Below are 15,297 nucleotides of genomic sequence, written 5' to 3'. Positions count from 1 at the left end.
ACCATAGCTACGTTGTAAATATGGGGAATTTTAAGTGTGATGGATCCTGTTCTTCAGATATATTTGAAATGGATAAAAAGCTCTAGCATTGTGTTTTATTCTTTTGAGGAACTTTAAAGAGAGCTTGTAGAACAATGGATAAAGAAGGGAAATAATGTGTTTCTTTAATTTCCTCTCCTCCCAAGCATGGTTTGAATCATACTGACAAGCTAAGAGAACAATCTTACTGAAGCAAACTATTAGATCCCATTCAAAGTGTTGTGACTGTTTTTCTTTTGGATTTTTTCCCTTGAGGTTTGATTCCTATTGGGAAATTTTATTCTTGTAAAAACAGTGAATAAATATAAGTCAGAGTACGCACTCTCTCTCCCTCAGTAAGCCAGTTTGCAAACAGATTAACTGACTGCCAGCTGCTTTGGGAGCTAGGTAGGAGAAAATGTTGCAGACATGCCTGATGAAGCTGCCTGTTCCCTTTGAGGCAGAAGGTAAGATCTGACAGTTACCAGGAGCAAAGAGGGGAAATATTTATTGTAAAGAGAGTTAAACAGATGACAAGAATGACCTAGGCCTTGGAGAATGAAAGTGACTATTTGTTATGTTAAGAAAATGGAAAGGACCACAGACTATTTTCTATGAAAAGTCAGTTTACCTTATAAAAAATGTCTTGTAGACCATTTAAAATGTCTCAGTGTGTCTAAAAGTTGTAAAATCCTACTCTTGAGTTTTCTAGTTGTTAAGACTTGCCTGGATAATTCTTGTGTTTTTGAAATGGTTTATTTTGAATAAATACATCATGATGATGCTAGGGCCATAGATTAGTAGTATGGGCAATTCACAGTTAAACCAAAATGATTCTGTTCATTAAGCAGTTCTTCTTTTAGGCATAATGGAAAAAGTTCTCATACTTAAATGTGAGAGGAAGGAGGACTTTTATCTGTACATTTTTGTAAATAGAGTGTTCTCTATCTCTTTATTCTGTAAATGAATTTATATTCAAATACAGATGTTATTGGAAGTATACATAAATTTTTAAGCTATCGGAGTTTTACTAGGTGTTTCTAATTCCTGTCTTCACACTGATTGTTGATTTAACTAATGTACTTCATTACAGCCAGTCCTCGATTAACATTTTACTCAACATTGTTTGGTTATAATGTTGATGAGGTGCCATAGGAACTTAACTCTTGTTTATATCAACTAGCTAGCCTATGGGACGTTTGGTTTCGTTATACATCATTTTGCTTAAAGTCGCAGAACTTGTCAGCAATGTTAAATGAGAACTTACTGTATTTATTTTAGCCATTGAGTTTAAGGATTCCTTTTATTATATTTACTGGCCTGAGTTAAAGTGACCCTAAATCAATCAGTTATGCTGTGCCTTTGATCTTTCAAATTTAACTGTATGTGTTTTGAAGGCAAGTATTGTTTCAGCAATAAAATATGAACTCTAACCCATGGCATTGTACCAATGTCTTCAAAGCCCAATTAACTACTAAGTTTTGTTATTCAATATTTATCTAAAAGAGTAGGTTAGCTTTCTTTTAAAAAACAGCATTTACCTAACAGTGAAAGTAAACCATATATGTGTATATGTGTTTTTAAAACTCGAAAGGTTCCTCTTTAAGATAAACAATTACAACTAATTGTAGAATCATAAATGAGCACAGAATGAGTGCTTTGAGTTCATTTTCTGTTTTTTTTTTCCTTTGCAGATGAGAAAGCCTTTTTCCCTCCCTAACATTGATATTACATGACCGTTGTTCCCCATCACCTTTCTGAAAGTGGTTATGTTCCCTTTGATAGGGGCGCCTTACGGAAGGGAGGGGCCCAGGGAAGTCCCATAGGGAGTTCCTGGAGGGTGGAAGAGAACTATTGTAGTTCATTCCCACTTTCCTGTTTCAAAATACTTACAATAACACTCGATCTTCCTAAGGACCTGTGAGATTGGAATGTCACTGTTTATTTTGCAGTTAAGAAAACTGACATAATATACAGACAATAAACAAGAAGTCATGTGATGGGTGCAGAGCCCATAGTACTCCTTTGGAAAAATCATGCTTTCCTCTGAATTTTTTTGAGATGTCATTAAATATTAGACAGAACTGTAATTTCTACAGCTCCACTTTTGATTTTCTTTTTAAAAAAACTTCTGTACAGGTCTTTTTATACCTGAGAGGAAGAGTTATTTGAGTTAGAACATTCCACGTATTGTTGCTCTGTAAAACACAATACAATAGTATTATGCCTAAAAGATAAATGTGACAGGTGTTAAAAAAATACAAAGTATGTGTCTGCCATGGAAGCAGGACATTAGTTCAAAAGGCATGGTCTTTGTTTTCTTAAAACATTTTTTTAAATGAAGTAACTCAAATATGTGGGTTACTTCTAAAGCTTTAAATCCCAAAACACTGAGACCAAGTGATTTTGTCATTTTGGTTTAGTGATGGAGGGGCTTGAGGGGTTTTTCCTCCCTGTCATGTTTAGTACGAAAAGTTTCACACAATATAATATACAGATGATGTGTTATAGAATTGTACCCCTGAAACCTATATAATTTTATTAACCAATGTCACCCCAATAAATTCAGTAAAGAATAAAAGTTTTACGCTTACACAAAGATTAGAGAAAACAGTATAATGAATGCCCATTCACTGTCACTCAGTTCTGTTTTCATTATTGAGCCATAGTTAATTGAATGAATGGTAACCGGTAGCAAATGACCAGAATTCTACCTGGAATGAAAACCATTGAATAGGGAAGATCATGCCACGTAAATATTAAGTTCTATGTTTGTATCATAATTTTCTGTTGTGCACCCCATCTCAAATATGACTGCTTTCCTTTGCACATCTGTGACTAATAGTAAAATGTAATCAGCTATGAAATTTAGCCATTATCACCAGTGTGTCTGTTTCTGCCTTCCACAAAGTGATTGATGATTTTGCTAAGTAAATGTGCAAAAGGATCCTGACTTTAATGGTTTTATTAGTAAAATATGACACTTTCTTTTTTTTTTAAGGGCCATTTTCGTTCAATTAGTTATGGGGTTTGTGGTGAAAGGAGAGAGGGAATAGAGCGATCGATTGATATGTTTTTTCTGCCATAGAGAAGCATCTTGATGTATACTGAGATAAATATTCATTCAAGTCATGGGGTTTTTGTTTTGTTATTAATTTTGTAAATCTAAGGAATATGTGATAAATCTATATTTAAAAATGAGAGTTTATGATTTGCTTTATCATCATGCTGTGCCTAAATTGAGATTCCTAGAATATAATTAAGGAGACATTTATATTTGTTTTATACTTTTTGGTCTGTTTGATACTTACTTTATAGAAAACACTTTGAAGTAGGGTAGGCCTAAATAAAGACTAATAATAGACCCTTTGTTGAATATAAAAAGAAAATGCATTTTGTTTCCTTGCACGGAAAACAATGGTTTTCCTGTTGAACTTATGTCTGCTGCTTTGAAGAATATATTATAATGTTTCAGTAACAAAGAAAAGTAGAAACTATTTTATATGTGATTTATAGGAGATGGTTTTAAATGATTAGTGTGCTTTCAGTTTTAAATTTATAAACTGGGATTCATGGAACTGTTTAGAACGAAGACATCATAAATCAGATCAGCTTTTAAATTAGGTAGTAGCACATTTAACCTCTGAGCTTTTTTCATGTTGGCCATTCCAGTGTCACTCATATGTAATATTTCTTACTCTTGAATGGATTCATAGCTCAGAACTACCAGGGTTTTACCTAAAACCTGTTTGCTAAACTGCTCTGATTTGTTCAAGATTGAAATCCCATATATTTGGCTAGTTTGCCCTCATCACTAGGATTTTATTTATTATATTAAGTACTAATCATTACAGGGTGTAAACTGTTGGGAATTAGTATTCCCCCCACCAACAGGCCAGTGTTCAATCTTAATATAGAGTTAGTTGTGTTAGAAAAGTTAAGAGTGTTTGGAGGGTGGGTGCGGTGAATAAGGAATCTGAAAATTCCTTAAGTATGTAGTTTTCCAGGTGGGGGAAAAAATGACAGTATAAAGAGACCGCTTTTGTGGGTTTGATAGCTTCTTTGGACAGTTTTCAGGGAGGAATTATGGTTAAAGATCTTTCAACCTTTTCATTCTGTAATGAAACCTGCTTTTCCACTTAGAACTCCCAGGTTATGTCTTGAAAAAACAATTATGTCTGGACAAAGAAGACTTACACACAGGCAATTTTGATCCCCGAAAATTTGTGGGATATCATAGAATTTTGCAGCATGAACGTGGTGTTCCCTGTTTGAGATGCGGGACTTCCACTCGCCTCCGAGGTGTGTCAGCCACCCTGGTGTGCTGCAGTGAGCCAATCAGTACTGCCCCGGGGACTGGCCTTGTACGTTGAAGTTCAACATTTAGGAAAGAACTTTTCTTATGGGTCTTCGTTTCATATAATAGCAACTGTTTTTTAATGAGGTAGTTTTTACATGTAGTCATTTATCTTTCCTAGCTGCAAACTTGCATTCCTGTCCTTCACTGGAAAATAGATTTGGGGCATTCTAACAATTTTGAGATATGGTGTCTTGCGATTTTGAAATATATGAAACTTTGGTACTCTTTCAGTTAGGTTGTTTTTTTTTTTTTAACAAATGATTATCAAGAAATATCCTTCTCCGTAGATTCTTTAAGTTTTAATTACTTAAAACTCTTCTTTAGGTTCAAAGTACAGAGGGAGAAGCTCCTCATGTTCCAGCCACTTACCAGCTAGGTCTTACTAAGTCAAAAAAAGGTAAGTAGACCAGTGTTCACCAGAGCCCAAGTACATTACCGAAGTGTTATCAGTTGGTTTGGAAGAGGGATTTTACCCACCAGTATTTGTAGTACATAAAAGTGTAAAAAGACAGTTAACACAGGTCTGCATGCTTCATTATGGTTTGGTTACAGAATTTTTTTGTATCCTTGAAGACTTTTGTGTTCATAAAGCAATTTTAGTTTGCTTATCCTCTAATGACCTTGTCACACAATTCTGTGTACTTTAAATATTTTCCAGTTCTGCATAGGGTTAGATGGGAAGTGATAGAAAAAGCAGCAGATTCAAGCTGATGTTTTTACACAGTTATGATTAAAATATACACTTGTATTATCTACCCCTGGGCTTTCATTATTTAAATATGGCTCCTAGGTGTGGTGCATGAATATGCCTCTGGCCAAAAACACCAACATCTCAGCAATAGTTAACACTAGTTAAATTCAAACTATGGATCAAAGGTGAATGGCTGTAGATGTCTTTCTTCTTTCGAATTATTAATTATTGACCAAGGGACCTTTGAATCCATTTCTTTCACTTTTAATTTATCATAAGAAAAGGATGTCCGATCTTCTTTAAAGTCACAAAGTTTTGAGATTTAGAGAAAAGGAGAGAAAGAAGTTAAAATGACCACTGAAGGTAGGACTGTTTATTTTTAAAACTTTACACATGCTGAACCACCCTGTTTTTTTAAAGCAAAGATTCATATGTATGTTCCTAGAATAGGAAATTACATGTTTGTTTTCTTCTGATCTCTGAAATGACTTCACAAGAGACAATTTGCATATAATTTTTCTTTTATTGCAATATGGTAGTAAGAAACATGAGCTGTGCTTACTAGGTGACCACAGTTCTCATCAGATGTAGAACGAAATTTGCTGTTTACTTTTTTTCTCCCTGTAAGTGCATAAATACATGTACGGGTTTCTGAGCTGTAACGCAGAGTTCACAGCCATCAAGGAATCTTGGCTTTAGATAGGTAGTCAAGGGATATATTGGAAAAAGCAGATCGCCCTGTGTCCAAAGGGGTAATAGTATCTTGGTCATTCCACTCTTATGTCTGTAGACTATTTCTTATTCATGAATGGATTCGTAGCTCAAAATTTCCAAGATTCTACCAAAAATCTGTTTGCTATTTGCTCTCTGATTTGTTCAAGGTTGAAATCCCTTACATTTGGCTAGTTTGTCCACATTACTTGGATGTGGGCAAATTTTATACATTTAAATAAAAACAGTATAATTGCTTTAAGATATTTCAAGCATAAACTTTCTATAGGAAAGATAGAATGTGGTTTGTATTCACATCTGGGTTTCTTCCTCTTATGGTATAGGGTCTTGTATTTCTGGTGGCAGAAGTAAAAATGTTAACATTTTTGTGAGTCACACTTTTATAAATTAACAGTAAAATGGTTTTTTGAGAGAAAGGGAAAGAGAACAATGTAGTGTTTTAATCATTTTTGAAGGTAGCCATCAAATTTTGATAATGCAAATATGTATCTTAGATTAATCATAATTGCAGAATTAGAATAATTGGCAATGTATTTATTTTACAACTTTAGTAAAAATACGTAAAGTGTAGGTATAAAAATATTTTACATTGCACTGGTAGGACTTTTGAAATTACACTTATTTTAACCTGAAATCCTCCACACTGAGGCCCAGAACGGTTGAGTGGCTCAACTCATGGCACAGCCACCAACTTGGCGGATGTTTGGAGAGCAGTGCAACATTGTCCTGATTACAGAGGAGAAAGAGTGTTTTCTTTATCAGAGTATACAGGTGTTCTGTTGTGTTTCTTTATGTTATTGGTCAAGTAAAATTTCCAGATTTTGTTTTGTTCTAAGTTTAATTGGTTTGCTCTAACTTCCCAGTTATTAGTGAGAAATGTCTTCTCTCTTCAGCCAGGACAGAGGTCTGTTTCTTTTTAGTTCCACCTTTTTCTGTGAAGAACAGTGCTTTTTGTGAAACTGAAATAAGTGTCTAACTAGAGAACCTAGATTGTGATTTACAGCTCACAGAATAGTTTTACCTGTACTGTGCTTAGTTTCTAAAGTGAGCCTGTGAGACAGAGAGGAGAATTATTATGCTGCTTTGCAGAGGAGAGAAGTGATTGCTTACAGAAATAAAACAGGAACTTGAACCCAGGCCTCCGTGTTCTTTCCGCTGCCCGACACCTGCTTTGAAGTCTGGGCAGTGTGCACTCTGACCGAACCTGTGTGAACTCAGGGCTGACCACAGAGAGGGGAACTCAGCACGCACTGCTCCACTGCAGATCAAACGGGTCTTAGCAGAGAGGACCTGAGCACAGCTGGTCACTCAGGCTTCCCTGGACAGCTTGCCTTTTGCCTGACCAGATAGGCAGTTTCACTGCTAAATCCTTTAAGTGATTGCATAATTCTGTTCTTTCTTTAAGGAGAATAGTTATCACTGATTCATTCAATAAGCATTTATTGTTAGCTTGTGCTAGATACTGGGATACAAAGAAGAATAAAGAAGGCCCCTGTCTACAGAATGCTCACAGTGTAGTTAAAAAAAAAAGACATATACATAATTAAGGTGATTTGCTGTAACATAAGATGTTAGTCCTTTTCTCAGTTAATAAATGCATAATTAGTACCTCTGGTAACTAACTGGTTATTCCAATTCAGTTTCACAATTACTCCAGTCTGCCTAGATTTATCACAGATATGGATCAATTTCTTATACTTTTATTAAACAGTCTTAATTAACTTCCAAATAATATTACAGAATTATTCTAAATTATTAATGAGAAAAAAATTACTCCATTCCACGATGCCCTACGTTGAAATTGAAGCTGTGGTGGGATGTTTTTCAAAGTCAGGCAAACTTTGATTGATTCTGGATTTTATTCAAACATATTGTAGAGTTTGTTATTTCTCTCGTTCAACTCTTAAATGAATGTGGATTTGGTAAGCACACTCTATGTAGCCTGTTGCTTCGCAAGTGCTGCAGAACTTGACTACCCCATGAAGCATCTCCCTTAGTCAATGTAATGGGTGTAAAGCCTCTCCCCTGTGGTACTGGGAGTGTGGATGGGTGTGTGATTATGCATGGTGTGCTCAGTTGGCCTTTTTACATACTTAACAATTTTGTTTTTAGGTTATGCTAACTGGGAATTAGAGTTTTGGGACCAAAAACTATTCAGGGCTTTTATAAGATTAACAATATTATATAATAGTTGAACCTGTTTGAGTTTTATGCAGTTGTTATGAAAAAAATTGTCTCATAATTTAAAAATGTTTGTATCATTTGAAACATTAGAAACATTTCGGTACCCTTGCACACAAATTATTTAACTTATTAGTCTTAATTATATTTTTATTTTCTTATTAGCAAGGTAATAGAAGTTTTTATATACTACATTTAAAGTTCTAATTTCACCTACTCCATATTTACATATTTCTCTTTAACACGTTTACATAATGGAAATGATTTATTTTGGGACTTTTATTTTATTAGGGTCATTTTTTATTTGAAGCAGTTGTCCTCCAAGGATAAGACATTATTTGGACTGACCAAAATACAGTATAGTTAGAACTTAGTTAGCAAATGAACATGGAGAATCTCCGATAGGTTCAATTCAGTTTTTGTTTGAATTTGACTTAACTCCTGTGCTTTGAACCTATAATTTTGCATAAGTGACGCATATTTTTCTGAGACAGAATCAGTGTTTTGTATGCTATGTCTGTTGGGAGTCACGTATCTGTTATGTTCTCATTAGAGTCATATTTAACGGTGTCATGTAACTATTTCCTTGGCAGATCATCTGCTACGTTCTGCGAGCCAGCATTCGGACAGCAGTGGTTTTGCTGAAGACCCCACAGACTGTGTCTCCCTTAACCATCTGCAGGTACAAAGCTCCATTGTAGAGGCACTGTGACTAACTCCTTCATATTTAGGCAGTTTTTTTAGTATACATGTATTTCAAGACTGATTCTGTGATATCTTTATTTTTCAAATGAAAATAAGAATAAATATTTTTTCTGGGATTCAGACTTAATCAATCTAAGTTACAAATTTTAGATTTCACTAATTCTTTCTCTCTCTCTGACTTGATATTTTTAAAAACAGCAAAAATAAAAACTCCCTTTATTTTTGGACCACCAGTAAGCAGGTTGTTTCAATCATTAACCTAATCTGTCTGTTTATTTTTCTTATTTTTTAACCTTCATTCTGTTTAGTGTTTTTCAATAATTGTGAATAATAACATTAAGTATGAATCCATAGCTTACTGATTATTATATGGCTTTTCTCTGAGAATATGTTAGATAACCTAGAAGTTAAACAAATCTTTATTCTCAGGGAGACTATAATCTGTGTGTGCAGTACACAGAATGTGTATGAAAAGTGTTCAAAACAACCCTATGCAGATTTTAAAGAAAATTGGATAAGAGAAAAAGATCCCCCCAAAGAGTCCTTAGAAACAGCATTAAGGTAGACATATAAGAAATGTCTAAAGAGACTCAGAAAGAATAATTCACTGGGCAGAAACACTGGGAGATAGAGGAGAAACCTTTCAAAGGAAAGTTATGACCATTGGAGTGCAAAGGCGAGGATGTGGTGGTTTGGAAATCAAGTAGTTGAACAAATGGTTCTGATGGATTAATGAGGCAGGAGCACGGTTGGACAGTAACCAGATGACAAGGAAGAGAAGATAGGAATGCTAACTGTTTTTTCAAGGAAGAATGATAGCTTAAGGGTGACAGGTCTTTTTGTGTTCATATAGCAGTGATTTAGGGAAGTTGTTAGGGAAGGGACCCTAAGAGAAGAGAGTTGGATGCAGAAAAAATCTGGGATAAAACTTGGGGAGATACCCGAGTCCTGGAAGGACGTGATCAGAAGGACGTGGTTGGAGGGATTAGTTTTGAAAAAGGAGACAATTTCCTTTTCAGAATGTAGAGGAGGGAATGATGGGAAGTGATGGGGAAATTGGTAGGTGTTGGGGAAGAAAGTTAGCAATTTTTGTCTATTTTTTCTGAGTCAGCGTCACGTGTGGGAAGAAAATGAGATAGATGTTGACAAGGGAATTTAAGGGGAATAGTGAAGGTCTAGAATATGTGCAGTGAGACAGTGAAGAGGTCGCTGACTGGGGCAGTGAAGCAAGTCTTGGCCAGCACCAGGCTCACAACAGAGGTGGGAGACCCTCAGGGTGTAGAAGCGGTGTATCTCCCTGGCATTTTGTCAATGATACTTATTTGAATTTCTCATCCTTCCACCTGTTTTTCTTCCACAGGTTCACGATTCCTTGCAAGCCATGGGGAGTAGTGCTGACAGTTGTGACAGTGAGACGACAGTCACTTCATTTGGGGAAAACCTTGCCACACCAACAGTACACGACCAGCCTTACTTTAATGAATCAGAGGAGGAGTCTCTCATTCCTCTCCAGAAGGGAAGAGAGGTGGCAGCAACAGTTGCTGAGGAGAGAAGGTCAGATAGCCAGGATATCCCCCAGTGTGAGACTGTGGAGAATGCAGGAAATAAGCAGTCCACCTGTAGTGCGGGCGATCAGGTTACCAAAGTTTCTGAAATGAAAGAGGATTCATCTCCAGCACAGCCAGAGGAACTGCTGAGGGAAGCAAGTGCTGAAAGTGACGTGGATAAAAGCGTTGACTGTGAATTTGTCCAGTATACCACACACCATATTCTTAAATCATTGGCTTCTATTGAAGCTAAATGCGGTGAAAAGGGCTCTGAAAGTGTAACTGGGCCTCCCTCTTCTGTGGACAGAGTTAATACAGCTTTGCAAAGAGCTCAAATGAAGATCTGTGGTCTGTCTAATCAAAGAGTTGGGCGTAGCTTGATAAAATCTAAAGACCTGTTAAAAAAGAGATACTTACTTGCAAAAGCTGGCTATCCTCTAAGAAGGTCTCAGTCTTTACCAGCCACCTTATTGAGCCCAGTAAGGGTTGTGTCCTCTGTCAATGTTCGATTGTCCCCAGGAAAAGAGACCAGATGCAGTCCACCTTCCTTCACCTACAAGTACACACCTGAAGAGGAACAGACATTAGAAAAAGAAGTGATTGAGCCTGATGGTCAGTCTTCAGTTAAATCCACTATTTTCATCTCTCCATCCTCTGCCAGCAAAGAAGAAGCCCCTCAGAGGGAGGCGAACCAGTTGGAGGAGTGTCATCATCGAAGGACTCCTCCTTGTTCATTGTATGTTCCGGCACCTATATCTCAGTCCACCTGCTCCCTTTACTCTGTGCACTCAGAGTGGCAGGAGCGGCCCCTGTGTGAGCACATGAGAACTCTGAGCACTCGGAGTGTCCCCAACATATCTGGCGCCGCCTGCAGTGCCTTCACCTCCCCTTTTGGGTGTTCTTACTCACATAGACAAGCTGCCTACCCTTCCCGAGCAGGTTCTGTGAACCCGCCTTCTACCATCGAAATGCAGTTACGAAGAGTATTGCATGATATTAGAAATTCACTGCAGAATCTATCACAGGTATGAGACAAAGCGTATTTTTCTTAATGTTCCTTTTTTTTTTTTTATCAATCTGAGCACCTCTTCATTTCCTGAGAACCTAAGACCCATTAGATATGAACTTCCTCAGCTTCATTTTCTTCCATGCCTGAAGTCATCTGTATCTGCCCTCCTCCTGTACTCCTCCCTCCTGTCTCAGGAAAGACTGTAACTAATGCTGAATGAGGTTAATCTCTCTGTTTATAATCTCCCTTGTAGAGAAGAGACTTTTCCTTTAGGTATCCTCCCTTTAAACTCTGCTCCATTCTCTTTGCCTTGGTCAAGTTGTCCCTATTATTAAAAAGTCTTCCCTCTCAAGTACTTTCTCTCCTTTTCTCTGCCGTTCGACAGTGTGCACCACCTCTTCCTTTCTAAGCATTCCTCCCCTTGGCTTCAGTGTCGCCGCACTCTGGTTCTGCTCGTAGCTTTCTGACTAAGCTTTCCTCTTCACCTACTGACTCCTGATGCTGTCTCCTGGCACAAAATTAGTCTGCTTCCACTGGGTTCAAAGGCTGAAACTACTCCAGAAAAGGAAAAAAAAATCAGGTAAAATGTGAATTTGAATAAAAATAGTCCATGTATCTTGTCACTTTTAAAGTCATTCCTCTCCGCTGTTAGTGGGCTGGAAAAAATTCCCCCTAAAAAGCTTTGAAAATAAGTAAATTGTTCTTAGATTCCCTTTCATATTTCACGTTTCTTTTCTAACTCTCTAACTACTTATGTTTAGACAGTTAAGGAAATGAAGAAAATGGCAGTGTAATGCATTGATCAGAGAGTTCAGCTAAGAGTAAGGAAGCCTTAAATGTGTATAATAGATGTCTTATCATGATGACAATAGACAGGAAGCCACTTTGAAAGTAAAAATTAAAGTTACAACTCTTTGAGTTATGTAGTAAAATATAGATTTTTTTAAATACAGATTTTTCCTCATGACAGTTATCTCCTGATTTTCAGTCTAACCAGAATGTGGGTGTTTTTCTTCCTCTTTACAAAATTTAGTTTTATCTTTGAGTGAGACATTTAACCTTTCAACTGTAATTGTGTGAAGCTGGGGATTCCCAGGGTCTACCTGTGCCTTTCTTTCTAGGCCAGCTTGTTCTTCTGCTCTATGTGTGGTCTTGTCCTCCTGGACGTCCCACCTAATTAATTTCCATGCCCCCTCCCAATAGACAGGTGGTCTTCATGACCTGGGCTCTGCCTGTCTTTCCAGACTTACTGCTTGTGCGTGTACTCCAGCCGTGATTGGACTGTGTGTAGGCCTCTAAATAGTTGTGCTCGCCTACGTGTCTGTTTTTACACCTGGTGCTTTTTTTTTTTTTTTAACCTGGAATGCCCTGCCCTTCTTTGCCTGACCAAGTCCGGTTTACAGTTAGGGCTTAGCTCAGGCGTCAGCACCTCTGGGAATACATACTTCCCTAACCTGAATTTTTGTATGTTTTCATCATAGCACTCTCCTTCACCCCGATATTGTAATAATTTTTAACTTCTCTTTTATTTTTTTCTCACACTGTGAGAACACTTGAAGGCTGGGCATACCTTTCATCTTTTTTCTTCATTGAGTAAAACAGTGATGGCATAGATGCTCAAGTGACCGGGAATGAGTGTGATGATTCATTGCTGCCCAAGTCAGCAGTTCTGTTATTTCAGAATGATTCGGAGTTTTATTTTTCTACTTTCTCAAGGCAAGAGGCAAGTCCTATAAGACATAGATGAATTATGTATGTTTCTTTGCTTCAGCCTTGTTGCAAAGAGATTGACTTATACCTGGAACAGATAGGAGTAGTAGGTAACAAGAAGGACTAATTTATTTAGCTCTTGCTTACACTACAAAGTTTTCTTATGTTTTTTTTATCATTATTTTTACCTCAAAGAGAAAGATGAAGACTCAGTTTCCATCTTTTTAACACTTTAAGTAATTTGGAAGTAGTCGCTGTAGCTTGGATTTGTAACCATGCTTTTACTTTTTTGAAGTACCCTATGAGAGGACCTGAGCTTGCTGCTGCTCCGTATAGTGCTCAGAAGTCATCCGTTCTACCTCTTTATGAAGTAAGTTCTCACTTAAGTCATTGTGTCACAGAATGATTTGAATGATTCCTCAGTGTAATTTTGTTGTATTGTGTTTTAGAATACTTTTCAGGAGCTCCAGGTAATGAGGCGGAGCCTGAATTTGTTTAGAACGCAAATGATGGATTTAGAATTGGCAATGCTGCGTCAGCAAACCATGGTTTATCATCATATGACTGAGGAGGAAAGGTAAAAGTTCATTTTGTCTCATTGTGACTCAGTAGTTTTTATTCTAGGAAGCATTGTCAACTTTTTTTTACAGCTAGGTTTTATTTCTACTGCTGGGCACCCTTTACCTGTTTTGTAAACTGGTGTAAATTAGGCATAGTGGTTTGCTAAGTAAACTTCCCTGCCTTCAGTGTGTTAAGGAAGACAATGTCTGTCAGTTGTTTAGTGTTTGGGATATTTGTGAGAAAGGGTAGAGGGAGGAACGCCAGTTGTCCTGGAGGTCACACCCACTGCAGTTGCTGTCGTGCCCGTTTGGAGAACTTGTATTACAACACTTTATGGTGACTGCTGAGAGGGTCGTGCCGGAACCCCCGACCACTTGATCCTAACTCTGTGTCTGTCACCGCGCCGATAGGTATGAAGTTGACCAGCTCCAGAGTTTGCGGAATTCAGTCCGGATAGAACTTGAAGATCTGGAACTGCAGCTGGAGGAGCGGTTGCTGGGCCTGGAGGAACAGCTGCGCGCCAGGCACAGTCCTTTTTCTTTCCGCCCTGCAGCGCTGGCGGTAAGTGGGTGCCCTGGGCGCTGTCGTTGTCAGTGAGGGTTTTACAGTGATCCGTAGGATTTAAAACAAATGCCTTAACTTAGAAACTTATTTTAATGGCATTAGAGGCACGCAGAATGTTTAAGGAGCCTTTCCCCCAAATCATTTGAATGTACACATTATTATGGTCTTAAATATTTAGTGTATTTAGAAGTATATTGAAAATTTTTAATTATAATTTTTAGTAATAGAGAATAAGAAGCAGTGCAAAAGTTTAGGGGTTTTAAAGGAAGATGATACTGGATTACTATATGACATTTAGATTTTAATTACTGTATGTAATTACAAAGAACACAAGTATGTATTTTCACTTCTTTTCCTTGCTTAGAATAAATGTTTCCTTAAAGCTTTCCTTTATTTGGGATTCTCTTCATTATGCTTTTTAAGGAATCAAATGAGATCTTTGTAAAGGCAGAAAATGTGTACCATCAAGAGCATAAAAAGAAACACTGTTTATACTTTATACTTATAAAAGTACTACTTTTTTATACTTTCCATGTGCCTTTTGATAAAATGTGAACTTCAGTAGTTGTATTCTTATTTTTGCCAATATTTCTGCAGTTGTAGAATGTACTGTTTTGAAGTGTTGACATAGTGAATTTTCCTGTTACCTGAACAACATACTTGATTTTGTTATAAGTAAATGGGTGGACACACACACACACACACACGTATATGCACATATGGAGTAGACTCAGTAGAATAGAACTGAGTGTGTGTGTGCACATAGGTATGGATAGCAGAGAGTATGAATGTCCTGTATCATTAACGACTGTCTTTTTCTACGAAGGTTTTTGACCTGTCATTCTGAGAAGTGTGTGTCAGTGATGGCGGGTGCCATGCACCTTCAGTCACAATGGCATATCTTATTGGGTCCCATGACAGTTGAGAGTGGCCTTTGTGACATAAAGGAATGCTTTGGGATCATAATTAGCTAATTTATTTTATTATAAAACAGCTTTGGTTTGAAAAATGAATATTCATAGACACATTCTTTCTTTTTCAGGGAATGTGCGGCAGTAGAAGCGCTGATAACTTGTCGTACTCTCCTCCGTTGAATGTAATGGAGCCAGTAAGCCTCTCTATCCTTTTAAATCACTGGGGACGGGAATGAAACATTTTATAAACACACAGTTTTCCTAGTGTAGATGAAACATTTTTTTAAATACAGAATTTGATGCAT

The 15,297-nt window shown here is 37.2% G+C and overlaps 1 protein-coding gene across 3 annotated transcripts in view; it reads left to right on the top strand.

Moving 5' to 3' along the window:
* Positions 1 to 15,297, top strand: part of ITPRID2 (ITPR interacting domain containing 2) — a 36,615-nt gene that overhangs the window by 11,980 nt on the left and 9,338 nt on the right. For all 3 annotated transcript variants that reach the window (XM_028508416.2, XM_036023222.1, XM_028508415.2), the window contains exons 9-15: positions 4,703 to 4,775; positions 8,576 to 8,664; positions 10,048 to 11,259; positions 13,249 to 13,323; positions 13,403 to 13,530; positions 13,925 to 14,075; positions 15,121 to 15,186. In XM_028508416.2, coding sequence (XP_028364217.1) covers positions 4,703 to 4,775; positions 8,576 to 8,664; positions 10,048 to 11,259; positions 13,249 to 13,323; positions 13,403 to 13,530; positions 13,925 to 14,075; positions 15,121 to 15,186 — 1,794 coding nt within the window. The remainder of the gene's footprint in view (positions 1 to 4,702; positions 4,776 to 8,575; positions 8,665 to 10,047; positions 11,260 to 13,248; positions 13,324 to 13,402; positions 13,531 to 13,924; positions 14,076 to 15,120; positions 15,187 to 15,297) is intronic.

The sequence above is a fragment of the Phyllostomus discolor genome, chromosome 4 (assembly GCF_004126475.2).
Source record: "Phyllostomus discolor isolate MPI-MPIP mPhyDis1 chromosome 4, mPhyDis1.pri.v3, whole genome shotgun sequence".
NCBI classification, from domain to species: Eukaryota; Metazoa; Chordata; class Mammalia; order Chiroptera; family Phyllostomidae; genus Phyllostomus; species Phyllostomus discolor.
The sequence above is the reverse complement of the archived record's forward strand: the minus strand, read 5'-3'. Positions and strand labels throughout refer to the sequence as shown.